The 18,937-nt window shown below is 37.8% G+C and overlaps 1 protein-coding gene across 2 annotated transcripts in view; it reads left to right on the forward strand.

The window, feature by feature from the left end:
• Positions 1-4,528: 4,528 nt before the first annotated feature.
• RCBTB2 (RCC1 and BTB domain containing protein 2) overlaps positions 4,529-18,937 on the forward strand; it is a 32,560-nt gene continuing 18,151 nt past the window's right edge. The window contains exons 1-5 of one of the 2 annotated variants that reach the window (XM_027648836.1): positions 4,529-4,654; positions 13,143-13,203; positions 15,671-15,829; positions 16,307-16,457; positions 18,507-18,673. In XM_027648836.1, coding sequence (XP_027504637.1) covers positions 13,165-13,203; positions 15,671-15,829; positions 16,307-16,457; positions 18,507-18,673 — 516 coding nt within the window. In that variant the 5' untranslated portion in view covers positions 4,529-4,654; positions 13,143-13,164. The remainder of the gene's footprint in view (positions 4,655-13,142; positions 13,204-15,670; positions 15,830-16,306; positions 16,458-18,506; positions 18,674-18,937) is intronic. The other variant, XM_027648829.1, reaches the window with a different exon arrangement.

An 18,937-nucleotide genomic window follows, 5' to 3' on the forward strand; every position in this document is an offset into this window, starting at 1 on the left:
CTCAAAATAAAAATCATGAAGAATTATACTTCTTCCAGACTTTTCAAACTAGGAAAATCCTAATTTGTTACAAATGTAATGGGTAGTATCACAAAATCATAAAGGGGTTGACACTTGGATATAAACAAAGATTTGTCAGGACCAACCTATAAGACATTACTGAATTTGAAAGTAAAGTATGTGGTTCTTTCTAGACTTGTTGTTCTATCAGCTGCGTGAAGACTAACTTGCAGTCTGTTATTCCATTCTTAAAATATTCTGCCCCTAGAAGAAGAATAGTGAACTTCAATGGATTTTTAAACGGAATTCAGACAATAAAACTGCTTGAGTATTTTGAATAATTAGGTTATTGTGAAATAACCTTTTTATTAATCAATATACATGAAATACATTTTGCTTTGATTAAAAACTGCTATTTGTTCCTATTTTAACTGCAGCTTTTATCACTTTTATTGCAAATATTTTTTTTAATTCCATAGAACTAATAATAGAATCCTAAAAGTGGAAAGGACTTCAATGGATCAGCTGGTTGACTTTCATGACCTGAATTAGGATCCACAAAAGTTATTTTATTTCTGATATAAATCTCAAATCATGGAAACTACAATCTAACTGGGCAATCTATTCTCAGCTTCCTTATTATCACTGTGAGGGCAGTTTTCCCCATTGCCAAAGCTGAATCTTATTCAGTGAACAAAAATTCTCTTTGCTCTTTGTAATAGCATTTTCTCAGAACTTGGAAATGTTTCTTTTCTATCTTAAGATACTATTTTTAAACATCTTAGTATGATGTTTACCTGTTTTGCAATGATGTGATGCTACTGTATAAGCTAAAATTAGACTGCCTTCCAGTGCACTGCCAGTCCTTCCCAGCTTCATGTCAAACAAAAATGTAATGAGCATCATCGAAGTCATTAATAGAAATACTGGGAAGAACTATAAGAGTGTTTGTAAGATGAGACAGGCACATATTAGAATCATACAATCATAGAATAGTTTGTGTTGGAAGTGACCTTTAAAGGTCATCTGGTCCAACCGCCCTGCAATGAGCATTCCTTTCCATTCCAATTCCCTTACATTGCTGCTGAGTTCTAAATCTGGAATTATATTTAGGAAAGAAGAAAAACAAACTGGAGACAGTTCAAATGAAAGGAAGAAAATGAGACTGGAGTTCAAGAACTGGCATGTAAGGAAAGGCAGAAATAATGAGACCAGGTTTTACCTGAAGGCATAAAAAATGAAGACTTTCACTGTCAGAAATTTGAGCCACGTTTCTGATTTGAATTCTTCAGGCTTTAATTTCTCTCCATTGCTTCTTATGTCTTTTTTTCCATTAAATTAAAATGCCACTCAGTACCTAATATTTTGTCATTGTAAGGAAGCTATAAACTGCAATGGTTTTTTTTAAACCATTTTCAATAAACTAAACAAATAACTCTTTAGTTATCTCTTGTTTTCAAACTATTTATCATTTCATTCAGCCTATCACATTTTCAATTTCCTTATCAAAATGTAAAACACCATTATATGCAGCATCTTACTAGCTGGCTTAAAATACTAATCATTGGATGCAAATTACCTTTTAACTACTGCTGATTACTCTCTTGGTACATTCAGGAACGAAATTAGCCTTTTTCACTTTTACATCCTCTGCTGTTACACTTTCGGTTGTTGTTCACTGAACTCAATCCTTTAGCTAAATATTGCAGAATTCAGTTTCTCTGCTTATAGGTCTATATCCATTGCTTCTAGATTTAAGGATTTCACTGTATCAAACTGCATTTTGTTTCAGTGGATCAAATACACCATCTGTTCCACTGCTTGTAAGTGTAACCTTCAGCCTAACACAGTACACAGCACTTTGAGTTAAATAGAGCATAACTTTTGGAAGAATATCCAATACTTTTTTTAAATGTGCACTGAAGAATCAATATATAGCTCAAAGCCTAAGATAAAACTTGTTTTAGGAGACGATCACCCTTTACTGCCAATCTGAAAAGTAATATTTTCAGTTTCCACTGGATGTTGTTACCACTGTCTGCTTGGCTGAAAGTATCAAGTATATTATTATACTTAGACATGTATCTGAGATCCAGCTAGGCTGAGTGGGGCTTTGAGCCAGCTGGTCTAGTGGAAGGTATCCCTGTCCATGGCAGGGGGTTGGAACTAGAGAATCTTTAAGGTTCCTCCAACTCAAACCATTCTGTGATTCTATGATAATATTTCCCCCCTGAACTGTGTGCAAGAAAACAGAAAACTGAGGAGGGAACATGGTAACAGACAAGTTGCTTTGTGTTACAGAGCAATCATTTTATTCTACACAAAGATAAAACAAAACTATTGGAAATGGCATATAGTCCTTAATGAGCCCAGTCCCCAAAAATTAATTGTCTTCCATCCCACACTTTACACACATCATTATGGATGAATGAATTTGAAATGTGGAAACCACTCCAAGAAATAAATACTCCCATCTTGGAGGAACCAAAGTGACTGAGCTAACAAAACAGTAAACATACACCTTTGCAGATGACAATGCATTCTGGATGCATGCACAGGAAGTTGAGTGCATTCTGAAGCGTAAAAAATAGCTGACAAACTAAAAGGAGATAGTGGCTCCAGAAAACACTGCAGTCAGTGGCTGAAAACATGTGAGCGTTGGGGAGCATATTAGGGAAGAACACCGGTAGTCTACAGTGTACAGCACTACAGGCACATCATGCATTAAATAGGTGAGGAATGGGATGCAAGCCACGTGTAGCCTAGTGATTGAGACTCTCACACAACGTGGTAGGTAGGGAGAATATACAAGTATGGAGTCTCTACTCCTTTGGTAACCATGAGGACATTTTTTTGCTACTTTACTTTTACTTACACAAACCTAATTTTTGGACAGCCAAAGGTTTGTATCCAAGTATATCAATCTTTAAAATGTCAAGAAATTCTTATGAGGCTGTCATTCCCACAAAAAAACCTGAGACCCTCCCTCCTTAAAGGAATTTAATTTTTGATAGGATATTAGTTCTTTAGCCCCAGAGCAAACTTCCTCCTTCTGAATAAGGTTTCCACAGGAAAAGTGTAACAATATAATTGGATACTACAGCAAAGGTCTTTGAATTGCATGTCTTCGGGGGCATCAGGCACAGCATCACCAGCTAGTTGGGGGAGAGGATTGTCCTGCTCTGCCCTGCACTGGTGCAGCCTCACCTTGAATATTGTGTGCAGTTTTGGGTGCCACATTATAATAAAGGTATTAAGCTCTTGGAGTGTCCAAAGAAGGCAACGAAGATGGGGAAGGGCCTTGAGGGGAAGCCATATGAGGAGTGGCTGAGGTCACTTGGTCTGTTAAGTCTGGAGAAGACTGAGGGGAGACCTCATTGCAGTCTACGACTTCCTCATGAGAGGAAGAAGAGGGGGAGGCACTGATCTCTTCTCTGTGGTGATCAGTGACAGGACCTGATGGAATGGCCTGAAGTTATGACAGGGGAGGTTTAGGTGGGATATTAGAAAAAGGTTTCTCACCCAGAGGGTGGTTGGGCACTGGAACAGGCTCCCCAGGGAAGTGGTCACAGCACCAAGCTTGACAGAGTTCAAGAAGCATTTGGCTTCTTAAAGCTCAGGCAGATGGTGTGACTCCTGGGGATAGTCCTGTGCAGGGCCAGGAGTTGTACTCAATGACCCTAAGACTAGTTCAGTTGGTTAGAGCCTGGTGCTAATAATGTCAAGGTTGTGGGTTCAATCCCTATATGGGCCATTCTCTTTGGAGCCAGACCTTACAATCCTTGTGGGTCCCTTCCAACTCAACATATTCTGTGATTGTGTGAATATCCCCCACAGCAAGATGGAAGGGTATTATCACACTCAGGTAAGAGACAAAACCAAGCAAAACAGGCAGGTTGTTGCTTTTAGGAAAGCTTATCAAGTCTATCCTCTTTGGGAATGCTTAATTTTAAACATAAGCCATAGGAGAAACAGAAGAATAATTAATATTCTCCCACTTCCTTTGTCAAAAAAATGATTGCACATTGGAACAGCATAGCAATATTTAACATTTCCCTAACATTTGCCTTTGACCACAGGTCTCATGCCATGTGTTGCTGCCACATGTACTTAGGCCCAGGCAACAGCCTGGAATGGGCTACCCAGGGAGATGGTGCAGTCACTGTCCCTGGAGGTGTTTAAGGAAAGATTGGATGTGCCATGGTCTAGTTGTCATGGTGGTGTTCGGTCATGGGTTGGACTCAATGATCTCAGAGGTCTTTTTCAACCTAATTGATTCTGTGATTCTGAGGAGGGAAGTGGTGTCTCCCTCAACACTGTACTCGCTCTGACCATGTCTTCCTAAAGCAGACATGTCATCACAAGGGACAGGGCCTTGGGAGTTCTGCTCTCCCCTGCAGAATTCCCAAGCAGCCAGCCGGCCTCTCTGCCGCGGGGACAGAAGCCCTTCCCCCGCCGGGCTCGCAGGACAGAAGCTGCCGCTTTCCAGGCTCCTGCTGCAGTGGGTGGATCCCTGGGAGGTGCCAACCCCCTTCCCTTCCTCTTCCCCTTCTCCCCCCGCCTTCGTGGTGAGGAGGTGCCTGAGCGTGGCAGCATCTTCCCTTGGCTCACTGGAGTGGGGAGGAGGAGCCGTCGCCGCCTGCGGGGAAGGAAGGTAAGCTGCGGCGGACGGCGGGGAGGGAAGGGGAGGGAAGGGGGTTGGCTCCCCCCCTTCGCTGTGTTTCGCTTCCCCGTGCGGCCGTCGGTGGGGAGCGGGGCAGGGGGAGGGCGCTGCCTGCGCTGGGCCGGGGTGGTGCTGCGCTCCCCGGGGCTGCGTCTCCCAGGCACCGGGTTTGGAAATGGCCGATAACGGGGAAGGCGGGGGCTGTGTGTCTGTGCGTGTGTTCCACTTCTGACAGGAGTTACGTTTGTGTGGTTGGGGGTGCCCGATGCCCGCTGGCGCACCCGAGTGTGATGGTGGCGGCACCTTAGACAAGCTGAGCTTGGTGACCATTTGTGGTTTTAAGGAAAAGAGAGAATACTTTGGAAACCAAGGGACCGTTAATTGTGTGGGAGACGGGCGGATTGAACCGTGTTTCCTTGTGGAGGTGAAATTTCTGATATCGGTGGATTCCTAATATCGCGCACAGTTAGTAAAAAGATTTTACTCCCGGTTATGAACAGAGTAAGGTCTGTAGGAAGTCATGCTTGTGCAGCAGCAGAAACCATTTGGGCTGAACTGATGGTCCTTTCAGTACCTGAAGGGAACTGACAAAAGATGGGGCGAGACCCTTAACAAGAGCATGTAGTGACAGCACAAGGGGGAATGGGCTCAAATTGAAAGAGAGTAGGTTTAGATTAGATATTAGGAAGAAATTCTTTACTGTGAGGGTGGCGAAGCACTGGAACAGGTTGCCCAGAGAAGTTGTGGATGCCCCATCCTTGGAAGTGTTCAAGACCAGACTGGATGGGGCTGTGATGGGGCAACCTGGTCTAGTGGAAGGTATCCCTGCCCATGGCAGGGGGTTTGGAACTAGATGATCTTTAAGGTCCCTTCCAAGCCAAACCATTCTATGATTCTGTGATTCTGTGTTGCAGGATATGAATGCAAGCATGGGGTAAAGGAAATGTGGAGAATCAATCGCCCTGCTCAATGTGGGTAGGAGAGGTAATGCTGTCCAGATACGAGAAATAAATGTGTAAGAATGATGTGGGATGTGAATGATGTGCTGGACCATAAAGTAGCAGGAAGAGATTGTGTGGATAAAAAAAGAGTCAAGCATGTGTATCATTACTTTGAGAAAATAAAATTGTAAGAGCTTTTGATTATGTCTGCCATAGACTGCAGGAATTGGATTTGGATAAGAACATCACTTACTGAGAGATGCTATCAGGAATTATGTCACAGATGGATTTCTTTCTTAGATCATAGAATCACAGAATGGTTTAGGTTCGAAGGGACCTTAAAGTTCATCTAGTTTGAACCCCTTGCCATGGATGCCACTCACTAAACCAGGTTGCCCAGGGCCCCATCAAGCCTGGCCTGGCACACTCCCAGGGATGGGGCACCCACAACTTTTCTTGGCAATCTGCTTGTGCCCTCACCACCCTCTGAGTAAAGAATTTCTTCCTAACATCTAATCTAATTCTGTCATCTTGTAGTTTAAAGCCATTCTGCCTTGTCCTGTCACTATCTGCCTTTGTGAAAAGTTGCTCTCCCTCATTTTTTATAAGGCCTCTTTAGGTACTGAGAGGGCACAGTGAGATCTCCCTGGAGCCCCATCTTTTCCAGGCTGAACAACAGATGCAAATAACGGCATCATTTGGGCGTATAGCAGTCCAGTTGATCTTACATACAACTGCTGTAAGCTTACCAAATGAGCTGAATTGTTTTAGACTTGCTCTCAGTAAGCAATGTGGAAAATTCCTGGAAGAGCTTGTTTATTAGTTTGTGATCTTGTATCTTGGACATTTTTAAATAAATAGAAGTAAAATAGGTGACTAAACAGAGACAGGTTTGAAATTCTCAATTTTAGATGGGCAAACTTAGAAAAATCAGGAGGATTGATTAGTGATGTTGTTTGTACAGGAATCTTGAGGGCCCTAGAAGAAGTAAAGAGGGTACAAAGCTGTTTTGTGCTGAAGGTAGAATCTATTTGGAATTTATATCCAAAAAAAGAGAAAAGATCTAATGAAAACAACTTCTGCCCATCTCAAAAAGGATTTTAGGAATAAAGAGTAGAAAAAGGATAGTTAAGCAAAATAAAAGTTAAGAGGTAAAGTGCAGTTCTACAGTGAGAATTGACATCAGTAATTCTCAGTTAGTTATAGACAATTGTTTTTTAAAGCTTCTTTAATCATGTAAGTAAAATAGAAGTAAGATAAAAGCAATAATAGAAGTAAGACCACTGAGTGATAAAGTTGAGATAAAATGACCTTGGCATCATGATGCATGTGATCTGTTGCAGTTTGGAGGAGACTACTCCAGTGGTAGAAATAATAGTAGAAACCTACACTTATACCACAAAGAATAACATTTTGTCTCTTAATTATTTTTAAGAGTTGGGAAACCTCTATGTATTATATCTGATCCAATGCTCTTGCCACTTAAAGTTCAGCAGTTCCACTATCAGAAGACTGTTAAATACAGAAATGGACAGTTACAGAGTCATTTACTGGTAGAGGAAGTGGGCTTCATATACACATTCTATTTATATAATTTATGTACGGAGATTGTATCTCTTTTCTAACATACAGTATCTTTGTGTGCAGACAGCTATAACTATAAAAATTTAAACTATCAGAATTCTTAGCTCTGGGTATGTCATACCTGTGATGTGTGTGTATTTGTGTGTGTATATGTATATATGATTAATTTTTTTTAGATATGCACATGTGTGTGTTTGATGTATATACCTCTATATATGTGTGTTTCAGGTGTATACCTACGTAAATTCTGACTTTGTCTCGGGGAACGATTTCACCATCCTCCCACTCACCCACGCATTGCATGCTGGGTTCATGGGAAGTGCTCTGGCAAGTGCCCAATGTTACAGGGATGCTACAGCCAGATTTGTGCTGGAGCTGTGCTAGACATCATCTTGAAAAAGATCTTGGTGACTCAATATGTAGCCTTCTTAGGTGTAGGCAGGAGACTGTCACGGACCACGGCTCCAATGTGCAGATTGTGCTAAACTGAAGTAAACAAGGAATGTAGGAAAGAAAGGGAGGTGTGGTTTAGTAATGTTTATGTTTAGGTTTTTTATTAAGGTTTAGAATGTTTAAAAAGATATATTTTATAAATCAGAGCACTTAGTCTAAGGATAGAATGACCTTCTGTGGGTCATTCTAAGGAGGGGCTTAAAAGTTAGAGCTGTAGAAACTATCAATATTTCTTGTTTAACAGCTAGAACAGACTGTGAGATCAAAGGACAGCTGGACCTGATGTATGGCTCAGCATTTGGCTGGTTCAGGTAACTGTAGGCTGCAAACAATTTAGGCTACGTCAGATCTACTTAGAGAGAGCATAACAAAATGTGTGCATCTGCATGCTGTTTTTCTGCTAATGCAGTATAGTATCTATGGTTACATAGTACCAGAAGGGATCTTTCCAGGCATGCAGTTCCTATGGCATGGAACTGATATTCAGTCAGGCTTCCATATGCAGGTACAATGGCACGTGACATCTGAAGTTTGTACGTGGGTTATCCTGAACAACTGCATGACCTGTTAGTGTTTCTTAAGTTCCTAAAGCTGTAATAGTTTCCGTACTACAATTCTTTAACTTTGTTTAAAAAAATAATAGCTGTTTCTTTCACATATTTACTGCATTATTTTGAATTGTTTTGTTCTGTTACATGGTCAATATTTTTAATAAAGTTCTTTTAAAATCAAGTCTTTGAAATAATTTTTTTCCCCTAAAGCCAGTTCCTTGAACTTTCATATTGAAAAGTCAAAATGAAGAATAAGTTTTCAATTCTACCAAATCAGTTGTATGGTAAATAACATTTTATGTAGCATTTAAAATAGGCAAGAGCCAATGGTTGCATCAGTTGTATTTTATTATGTTTGGTGTATGTATAGATTGCAGGAACTGAAGTGTATTTATAATTTGGCTAACAATTCAGCAAAGAGAAAGAACTTTTCAAGTTAATTTTCTGAAAATCTTGGATCAGCTAAATAAAAATTGTGGGCAAATGTTTTTCTTTAGTATCTCAGGTTATATTTCGGTTAAATTAGACTACATTAGGTTAGATTTAGACACAGGAATGACATCCTGTTGTCAAGAGACTGTCTGACAGAATGTTTGATTATTTAACAAGACAAGATTATTTTTTTCTTCTGCTGTAAAGATTTTCCTTCTTGTGGGTGATGATGATTTTTTTTCAGTTGCTTCCATTTTTGTTACTGACTGGTAAACAATCCACCATTCTACATCAGTGATGGTGATAAACAGTTCTAAAGTGGAAAAAGTAATTGGAATAGTAATGAGAAAAATAAAGAAACTTAATATGAACACTTGTCTTACCATCATATAGGAGTTTTAATAGTCCTAGGTGACTTTCTAAAAATCAAATTAGACAAATTGTCTTGCTAGCCCAAAGTCCCAAGGTTAAATTTTTTGGAGGTGAGGGGAAGGTGTCCCCAGGAATCTATATAAGATTTTTCAAAGCAATTTTGTCACTGAGGGCAGAGATTTCACACCAGACCCTAACACTTATTTTTAAACCATTGGAAAGTTGAAAAATCGTGCCCTCTGTTTTCTATCCTATTTTCTCACTTCTTTCAAAATGTTTTCCACTGATGTATTTGCTCTTCATTGCAGGCGTACTGAACCTCTATTGAAGGATGTTGCTAAGTGTAGGTAACAGGACAGTGTTCCCACTATCTTCCTTGCTTTTCATGTGCCCGTGTTTCTTTTATGTGTTGCTTACATCTTATCCTTCACTGCTTGTATTCATGGCAACCAATTTTTGTTTGGGGGTGATGATGATACTGGAAAGAAGGGCTTTGCAAATAGGCTTCAATCATGGAGCTCCAATACAGCATACTGCATGTAGGTGAACCTCTGAAAACTTCAGTAGGGTCATGCTGGAGGTGCATCCCTGGAGCCAACAGGTGGAACTGGATGTCATGCCAAAAGAGAGGTGGTGCTGACAACATGTTTCTGACTGAAGTTTTGCCTCTGGAGATTGAGACAATGAAGCTGTTTTATCTCAAATAATTTTAATTACATATTTCTCTAGCAGTTGCCTACCTTGCAAGGTCAAGGATGTCAGTCTCTTAGACTAAATATTCCTGGCTTTAAGAGTTTCTTGGATCTAGCTTCTAAACTGCAAGTAGATTTTCTCGTACGATTAGTAGGCAGACAGTGGAACTTGCAGCCAGAGCCAAGAATTCACAGTCTGGTGTCATGAAGCAAGAAGGGAAGAAGAGAAGATTATGCTTTAGTTGGAGTCAGCAGTTTTTCAAACAAGCAGTCGCTGTTTGTCAAGGTCTGCAATTTCTTGGTTATGGAAAATGCTGCATCAGTGGAGGAGTGAATGACAAGCTGAGTTCTGTCAATTTATTGTCAGCACTGGGTGAAGTAGTGACATTTCACAGAGTCAGAGAATCACAGAATATGCTGAGTTGGAAGGAACCCACAAGGATTATCGAGTCCAACCCTTAGCCCTGCGCAGCACCATCCCAAAGACTCATATTATGTACATGAAAAAGGAAGATAATTTTGAAAATATTCTTCCTAGAAAGGAATCTCACCCGTTCAATCAGAGCACATGTTGGCAATATTTCTGGTCTTATCTCTCCTGCAAAATTGCTTGGACAAGGTAGCATCATGTCATGACTACTTCAGTAGGAAACTGCTGAGAAATCAGGAATAGAGAAAGTTAGGTTCCTTTCCTAAAAGTCTCATCAAGTTGCGTTTTTTCTGTGACTTTTTCCTTTTCCTAGGCCTGTGGTTAGAGTTCTTGGGGAAGAAGCTGCAGACAGACCTTTGATTTGGCAGATGAGATTCATAAATGCTCAAGTTAAGTGGGAGGAAATACTAAGTGGAGTTCTGAAAATTTTTGTTTGCTTGCCAAGTTCCTAGAGAGAGAATCTACAAGAATGTTTACATTCTAATGAGTCAGTGAACCAGTTTAAATATTTAGGGTTAAATGGTCTTACACTGCTTATAGAGCTTGGCTGTTAGAATTAGTACTTCTATGTTCCTTAACTCAGTCTTATCTGGACTGCAGAAGCATGTGTGATTTATCCAAAGATCTATTATGGTTGGACTGAAATGAGGGTCAGAACTATCAGATTCCAAGACCTAAACTCAGACTGCCAGAGTATGCTGTACAGATTCTTAATTGTTCTTGGATTCCAGATAAGAGAATTGTGAAATTTTAATATAAATATTTTTGTATCAAAATGCTGTGCACTTCCTCAAGAAGTGGATGTTTACAATAATAATGTTTTTTCCTTTAGATCTGCACTTTAGAAATTTTTTTGCGGGAATGCAGCTAGTGAAAATTATATAGAGTTTTAATACATGGGAAATATTTTTTGCTTATCCTTTTACTTTCTAAACTAAGCATTGCATTTTTTTTTTAGATGTAGTGGCTAGCTATTTTAAAGTAAGGCTTTTTAGCAATTCTGTGAATATTGTAAGATTTAGTAGATGAATGAACCCAATAACTTGTCTGAAATAGCTAGGATATGTTTTTCTTCTGTACCTGATTTACTCAAATATACAGGGGTTTTCTCTTCATTATGATGAAAATACTGTTTTTTCCGTGCTTCACTCTGCATATACAATGGTTGTTTTTCTGGAGGGAGAATTCTTACAAGTAGGCAAATATGAATCATCACTAGTATTTTAAAGGTATACAGATAAGAATAATACTTAAACAGATGTAATATTATTTTTTTTGTCTGTCTTTATTTTTGGGATCCCAGGGTGAATATGTACTCTTAAATCAATTACAGGTTTTTAGAAAGAACACCTTTGTTTATGCAGACATGTGGCAATCAGTACATACTTGTATTAGAATACATGATTTCGAATAAAAGAATAAACTGGTATAATTTGAGTCACCCCACATACTCCTGTGGTGTTGCTCAGAAATAAGGTGTCAGTGTTTGCAGAGCAAACTGAAAATGGAGTTGCACGGTAATTTTCTCTTAGTTATAGAGAAGATAAAACATAACTTTTGAGTTGAGAGGACATGTAATTGATCTTTATTCTTGAGAAGTCAGGGCAGAACTGTCAGCATCTTTGTGGGGACTGAAAAGCAGTGAACTGGAGCACTGAGGTGATTAGATCCTAATGTGCCTTTCTTTATACTAACAAATAAACTGCTTTTAAAGTCAAACCATGCTTTTGTTTGAACAGATGCAATTGAAGGGAAATATTTGAAATGGAAAAATCACGGATATCAGTTATGTATCAAATGGCCTGAGGAAGAAAATGTGGAATTCTACATTTATTCTACCCACTGTTTGGTGTTGGGATCCCCAAGGTTATCTCCAAAAGCAATAGGTGCTAACCTGTAGGCAACTGTATCAACCCTTTAGTTTCTCTAGTTGAAAGGGAATATAACTTAGCTTCAAGTTATTTCAGTTTGGTTGCGTGTCTGAGCGTTAAGCTCAAAGTCAACATGGACAAGAGAGTAGCTGGACTTTCACATGAGCTGAATTTGTCATTTCATGTCCAAACTAAGTGTATGAAATACACTGTGTGTATGTAGATTTGTGAGTTTTGTTAAAGAGTAAGCTTAACAGTGTGTATATTCAGTATAGCTGAGCTGCAGCAATTATTTGGGGTTTTATTCATTTTAAGTAAATATTTTTTTTTGTTTATTCAGTAAATTAAATTATATTTGTTAAATCATTAACATTTATAATACTTAAATCGTATGAATTTCATGTATTTTATGCCCTTGGCTTAGGTCTTATGGCATGAAGTCCTACGTAAGAAACACGTTGAGCAGTAAGTTAGGTCATTTTATGCAGCTGCATTTGATTCTCCTTTTAGCATGGTATTCCTCTGAAAAGTAACTCAGTAAGTTGGTAGCTGGTTTATTGGATGTTATCTTGCCTGTAGTCAGAATTTTACAGACATGTAATTTTAAGTCATTATTTTCTGGCGATACTTTCTGAAGTAGAATGAGTATGTTAAGAACTCTCAGTAAACCTGAACAGACCCAAATATTTTTCTAAAATTGGTTTTCAGAATGTAACTGGAATAAAAGCATTTGAAGGCTTAGGCCAGAAATTAAATTCTCTGGCCAGTGTACTTTTTCTTTACATAAAGAAATGTCTTGAAGAATTATGTCAGCAAGGTTCTCAATACTGCAATAAAAATACATTGGAGTATTGTGTTCATAAAACATCTTTCTTTCCAATCACAGAATGATTAGTTCTACTACTTGTTTTAGAAAACCCGTTTTGTCCAAGAATTAATATTTTATGTAAGAATACAGAAGTGCAGAGTCTGTCTAACTGGTAATTGTACAGTTGAATATAAGAGCAGAACTGAGTGAGCTTTGTATTACTTGTTTTCTTGTTCCATAGAATCAAATAGCTCTGGCTTAATATAGAGCCAGTGTGTATAGTTTCATAATGTAGTTTTGCGGCAATACGATATGGTCATTTTAACCACAGTTCTCTCTCTGCAGGGGGACACAAGCAGAAATCCATATGGAGGATGAGCCTCCTCCTCAAGGAGTCAGTGCCAAGGTCAGAGTGTGAATTTGTATTGAGAGTTCTGTACTGCTCTGCTCAGAAGGGAGAAGCTTGGTTCCATTTAGCAGTAGCTTAGTAAATGCTAGTAGCTTTCAAGCTAGAAGAAAGGATACTGGCAAAAGAAATCTTGCTTAAGTGATCCACAAAATATTAGAAGAACAGTATATTCATATGATTCAGGTCTGTGTCCTAAGATTCAGATCTAGCTCTGCCTTTCATGACTTCATGCAATATAATGCGGGAACAGATCACTTATGGGATATAAATATTGGCAGGCTGATAGTTCAAGCTGTTTTTCATTTTCTTGAAACAAAATATGATGGAGAAGTGTGTAAGGGGAGAAAATATTGAAAGGTGAAAGAGTAACTCTTACTGAGTTGAATGTAGCTAATAATTCCAGACATGATTTTGATTATGCATATTTTTTTGTCTGATAAAGTTTTTGTTATTTCTTTTGTTAAAAAAATATCAGTATCATAAGTGTGTTCTTGACTGCTTATTATAAGATTAGTTAGGGATTTTTCTTTCAGTGTATTATTTTAGTGTTAAGAAATGCTACAGTTTGGGGTTTTTTTTAACCTACTAATTATAAGGGTAGGACTTGAGTGCTTTCTAGAAGGAAGTTACAGAAAAAAACTTTTCTATTTAAAATGAATGGGTTCTGACCCACTGAGCATTTGGAATTTAGAGCCCACATTGTAGAGAAATCAATATATTATTCTAGTAAAGGAATCTGTACAAATGAAGGACACACTGACTGTCCTTTTGAACCTCGGGCTTCATCAGTCTTGAGCAAAAGTGGGATGCAGCTTTGGTGATGCAATTGGAAGAGTTGTCTGTGATGCTTTCAGTATCCATTATCATAATTTAAGAGGGCTTTAGAATTAATGCTAACCTCTTGACATAAAACAAATTATTCTGCAAACAGCAGATGAATGAAGACTGATTCCATATGGATTCTGGTCCTTCATCTCTGATAAGCCAGCTATGCGTCATGGAGGACAGCATTTACTTGGACTAGCTTGGACCTACTTGCTTGCTGACTTATTTAATAACATAATGTCTGTTTGTCCAGCTGACTGCTGCCAAATGGATTGTGTCAGCAGAATCTTGCTTCCCTTTCACTTGCAAATTTGGCTGAAATTGCTCAGTTATTTACTGTGAGGAGATGGAGAAAGAACTGGTGTGATCAAAACCACAACTTTTTTTTTTTTTGTCAAGATGACCAGTCTTCCTTTCCTCTTCTCAGAAGTATATAATAGAGAAATGTGTCATTAGGTGATATTTGTTTCTTTAAAGTTAAAAATTTCCTTTTAATTCAGGATTAATTTAGGGTTTATATTTTGAGTTTCAAATGTTATCTCTATTTCTGTGTACATTTTTTCATAGTAAGTGATATTGTTATGACTGACATAACGTGCTTCAGACTCCAAATTAGAATTTATTCACATCTTTGTTTCAGTCAGAGGTAGAAAAAAATATGTAATGTAATAGATCATAAGTCTGCTTGAAATAAACTAATGATGCAGTCCTCACTGTTATGTGATAAAATACATCATACCTGTGATAGGTAAAATCTGTTCTTGCTTATCCTCTGATTTGGCAAGTAAAGTTTTTTCCCTCACATGGAGAGCCTGTTTCAATTTCAGTGAAGAAAATTTGATGCACACACCATGCAGAATTTGTTATTAAATGTTGATACTGCAGCATTTTTCTGTTTTATGCTATACCAAAGCAGTAGAAATGTTGCATGAGATTCAGACATTAGCTTAACTGGTTTTAATGTTGTGACAGATCTGTTACTCCTTTCCTTTAACTGTAAACTTATAATCTGTCCTTGGATAAGCTGAGAAATGTTCAATTGCCTTTTTTATTTTTTTAAAAGTCTACTTACTTAAAATGTAAATATTCTTAGGAAGTTCCCAAAGACTCAATACCTGTTGAAAAACAGAAGTAAATTTCAAAGGTAAAGGCGAAAACTTGAGAAATTTTTTCCTTTCTCAAGTTTCCATTTTCAATGCATAAAAACAAATGTGCATATTTTTCAAAGATAAGTATATTCTTGGGCAGACTTTTTTTCTGGTTTCTTCTTTTAACAGTAATTTTAGCCCCAGAGGAAAATACACCAATTTCAAGTTCTGAATATATACTTTATAATTTGTATTAGAATACTGTACATTGAGTTCTATAAGCTAGCAGTCATGTTGTATGAATATAATGAAACTATGACCTCTCCGTTTAACTTCTTATATGGTACTTTTCTCTATGAATATAGATCCCTTCTTTCTACATCATGGTATATTTTGTTTATTTTAATATCTTCCTTTCACATATTGTTCTAGAATTAAAATACTGATTTGTGGTTGAAAAAGGCGGTAGTGGTGTTTCTCTAATTTTTTACTGTGCAAAAGCATATATTTCTCTCTGTCTAGGTATTTGATAGCATTTTTTATAATACCAGGTCTTGGAGGCAACATTATTGTCAGCCCTGAAGATGCTGGATGTTGGGAAATGGCCAATTTTTTCTCTCTGTTCCCAAGAGGAGCTCAAGTTAATTCGTCAAGCCTGTGTATTTGGCAGTGCTGGTAATGAAGTGTTGTATGCAACTGAAAATGATGAGGTAATTGTCCAAGAGTGTGTATGAACATGGCATGTTTAATCACTTATGTATCAAGTTACTCTGCAAACCAGTACTATGATAGTATACCTAGAGAAAGTTTCATGCAAAATTGTCTGATTGTTTTGTTTGCTACTAAAACATTTTGGGTTTAAATTAATGGCTTCCTATCACAATCAGAGGATAAGGAGAAGATGGAGTTTGACATTTCTTGCAAGTGCATAGTGACAGAATGAGACATAAACTGGCAGATGGGAAATTCTGATTCAGTACTAGAAAGTAAAAATTACCATAAGAGGGGTTAAATCCTGGAGGGGTTGTGGAATTTTTTTCCTTGGAGATGTTCAAGAATTGACTGGACACGGCCTCGAGTCAACTGATCTGTTTAGGTCTTTGTTGAGCTTGGTGGGTGGACTAAATGACCTTTGGAGGAGGCTCCATTCCAACCTAAATTATAAGTCTGCGATTCTTTTATAACAGGTTTTTGTGCTTGGCATGAACTGCAGTGGGTGTTTGGGAACAGGAGACATGCAGAGTACTATTGAACCAAAGAGGTTAGATTCCCTATGTGGCAAAAAGATAGCCTGTCTGAGTTATGGAAGTGGCCCTCATGTTGTTCTTGCTACAGAAGGTAAAGTATTATCTGAATATTGCTTTTTCTGATAGTCCACTTTAATTCATTCAGCAGGTGTGAAAGGTCTGTACTGGTAACATAGAGAGAGAATTGTGAAAGGTATTCTGAGCTGTTAAGTCCAACATATTTTCAATGGTGAATATGACATGTCAGCTAGCTTTGTTCGTAGCTTGTTATCTTCAAAAGTTTTTCAAGCTCTACTTTGATCTTGTAACTACTTGAGGATGGGGTTTCTTTCACTTTTCAGTTAAGTTTGGAATTTCTGATTGCTTTTGAAATGCATTAGTGGCAGTATTATGCCCATATGTTCCTGTGCCAACACTGTTCTTTAGCTAAAATTCATCTTTTCTCTCCAGTACCTACTTTTGGATGTGCTTTTAAGACCTGTTATATTGCCTCCCAGCATTTTGTTTCCTGCATTGACACTCTATTATCTACATCATGGTAGTGGCTCCTCTGTTCATAATTAAGTACATTATTGTCAAAGACAAATTATTAATACTGTGTTCCCCGTGAGGTTCTGCTAGAGCCTGCCTGATGATATTCACATTTGTCTCTCTTTCTATATTAATAGAAGTGTTTTTGAGTAGTCTAGATTAGATGACTAAAAGTAGGTGAGGAGAATGATGCTGTTAATGTATTCTTTATATTCAGTTATGTTTCACCATTTTCTCTAGTCCTCATGGCAGATCATTCTGCATCCTTTTTTTATATATGTGTCTGTATTATTCTGAGCTCTGTTGCTAGCAGTTCTCACTGATACACTCATACTTCTTGCCCAGATGATGAAGTATTGCAAAAGAGCAGGTTCAGAACTGATCCCTGATCATTTTTACCCATAACTCCATTCATGTGAATCACTTCCATTCAGCATAGCCTTTTTTAACCTACCTTTCAGAGAGCCATTATGTGTTTCACAAGTATTATGTTAATTATTGTCATTTCCAGTATGTTTCTGTGTGGCTGTTTCACTGAAATTTGTATTCACATGTTGGTCAAACAAAGAAAATGTTGTTGACTTTTTACAGGATAAAGTGATTAGATTTAACCAGTTATTATATAGAAGTATTGGTTTAGTGTAGCATATTTTGCCTTTATAGTTCTGAGGGAAATCTTCTTAGGGATAAGGAGTTTGGTGATCTCCTTAGAAATCTGATGGAGTTGTATATCAAACCCAGCTCTCCTGCAATAATGGCACAATTTGGGTTTAGAAAATGATGATGATGATAATAGACAAGATGAATGTGGGACAGCTATTCATCAAGTCCTGCACTACTGTAGCTAGAGGACACTTGATTTAAAACAGATAAAGGAAAGTGAATATGAAAAGGTGTTAAATTCATAGATAAGAGGCCAATATATGTATATTAAAGAGAATTGGAAATACCTTGTAATATCTGAACTCTAGTGATTGTCAATGCTTGGGAACTGCAAAGAGTGACCAGGCTTGTGTTTCCCTTAAACAGGAGCTTTTTTGCTATTGCCAGTTGGAGACAGAATTTTGCACTGGGTCAGCCATTGGTCTAACACAAGCAGACATATCTTGCAGTCTTAATTTTACTAGCGTGTTTTTCAAAATACAGGACATGACTAGTATGTTTAAATAACAAGTAAATAATATAATTTTTATTAATAAATACTAATAGGTTTTTCTTACAAGCATCCTCATGCATATTGTAAGCTTGCTGTTTGAATTTTCCAAAGTGGGAAACAGTGCCAGGGCGTAGACAAGAAACTTTGATTGTCAGTAACAAAGAAATTGAAATGGGAACTTCTATTTTCTGTATTGCACCATCCCTTTTCTTGTAGCAATGTTTTCCTTTGCTATGATTATGGTGATACTATCCTTTTGCATTTGTGTTTAACACTATGTGAAGGTAGCACTGATATGTCCATGGGCTGAAGAGCCCCAAAGGCCATATATATATTTATACACTTAAATATGTGTATTGTTATTGACTTTGACTTTTCAGTTTGTAGTTTTACATTGTGTACTTACTGGAAAAATAGAGATTTTTAAACCAGCTCTTTACATTTTTGTTGTAGAAGGAGAAGTGTATACATGGGGTCACAATGCTTATAGTCAGTTGGGCAATGGTACAACAAATCATGGTTTTGTTCCCTGTCAAGTCTCTACTAACTTGGTGAACAAGAAAGTTATTGAAGTTGCCTGTGGCTCTCATCATTCTATGGTGTTAACATCTGATGGAGAGGTGAGAATAGCGGGAGTAAATACCTATTTTCTCGTAATGAAACTCACATATGTGAGAAACAGGAAAACGTTCTACACCTAGAGCATTAAAGCTTGCTTTTTGCTGTCTTTACTGTGCTGATGCAACACAAATGTTTGATAAAAATTGATTTAAAGTGCACGGGGAATATTGGGTTTTGTGCCACATCTTCTTGTAATACCAGATTATGATTTCTTTGTAGAAGGAAGCCAGTTCCTTCCTATGTTGCATTCTACTGTAAATGTT

The sequence above is a fragment of the Corapipo altera genome, unplaced genomic scaffold, assembly GCF_003945725.1.
Source record: "Corapipo altera isolate COAL_440 unplaced genomic scaffold, ASM394572v1 0, whole genome shotgun sequence".
Classification (NCBI taxonomy): domain Eukaryota; kingdom Metazoa; phylum Chordata; class Aves; order Passeriformes; family Pipridae; genus Corapipo; species Corapipo altera.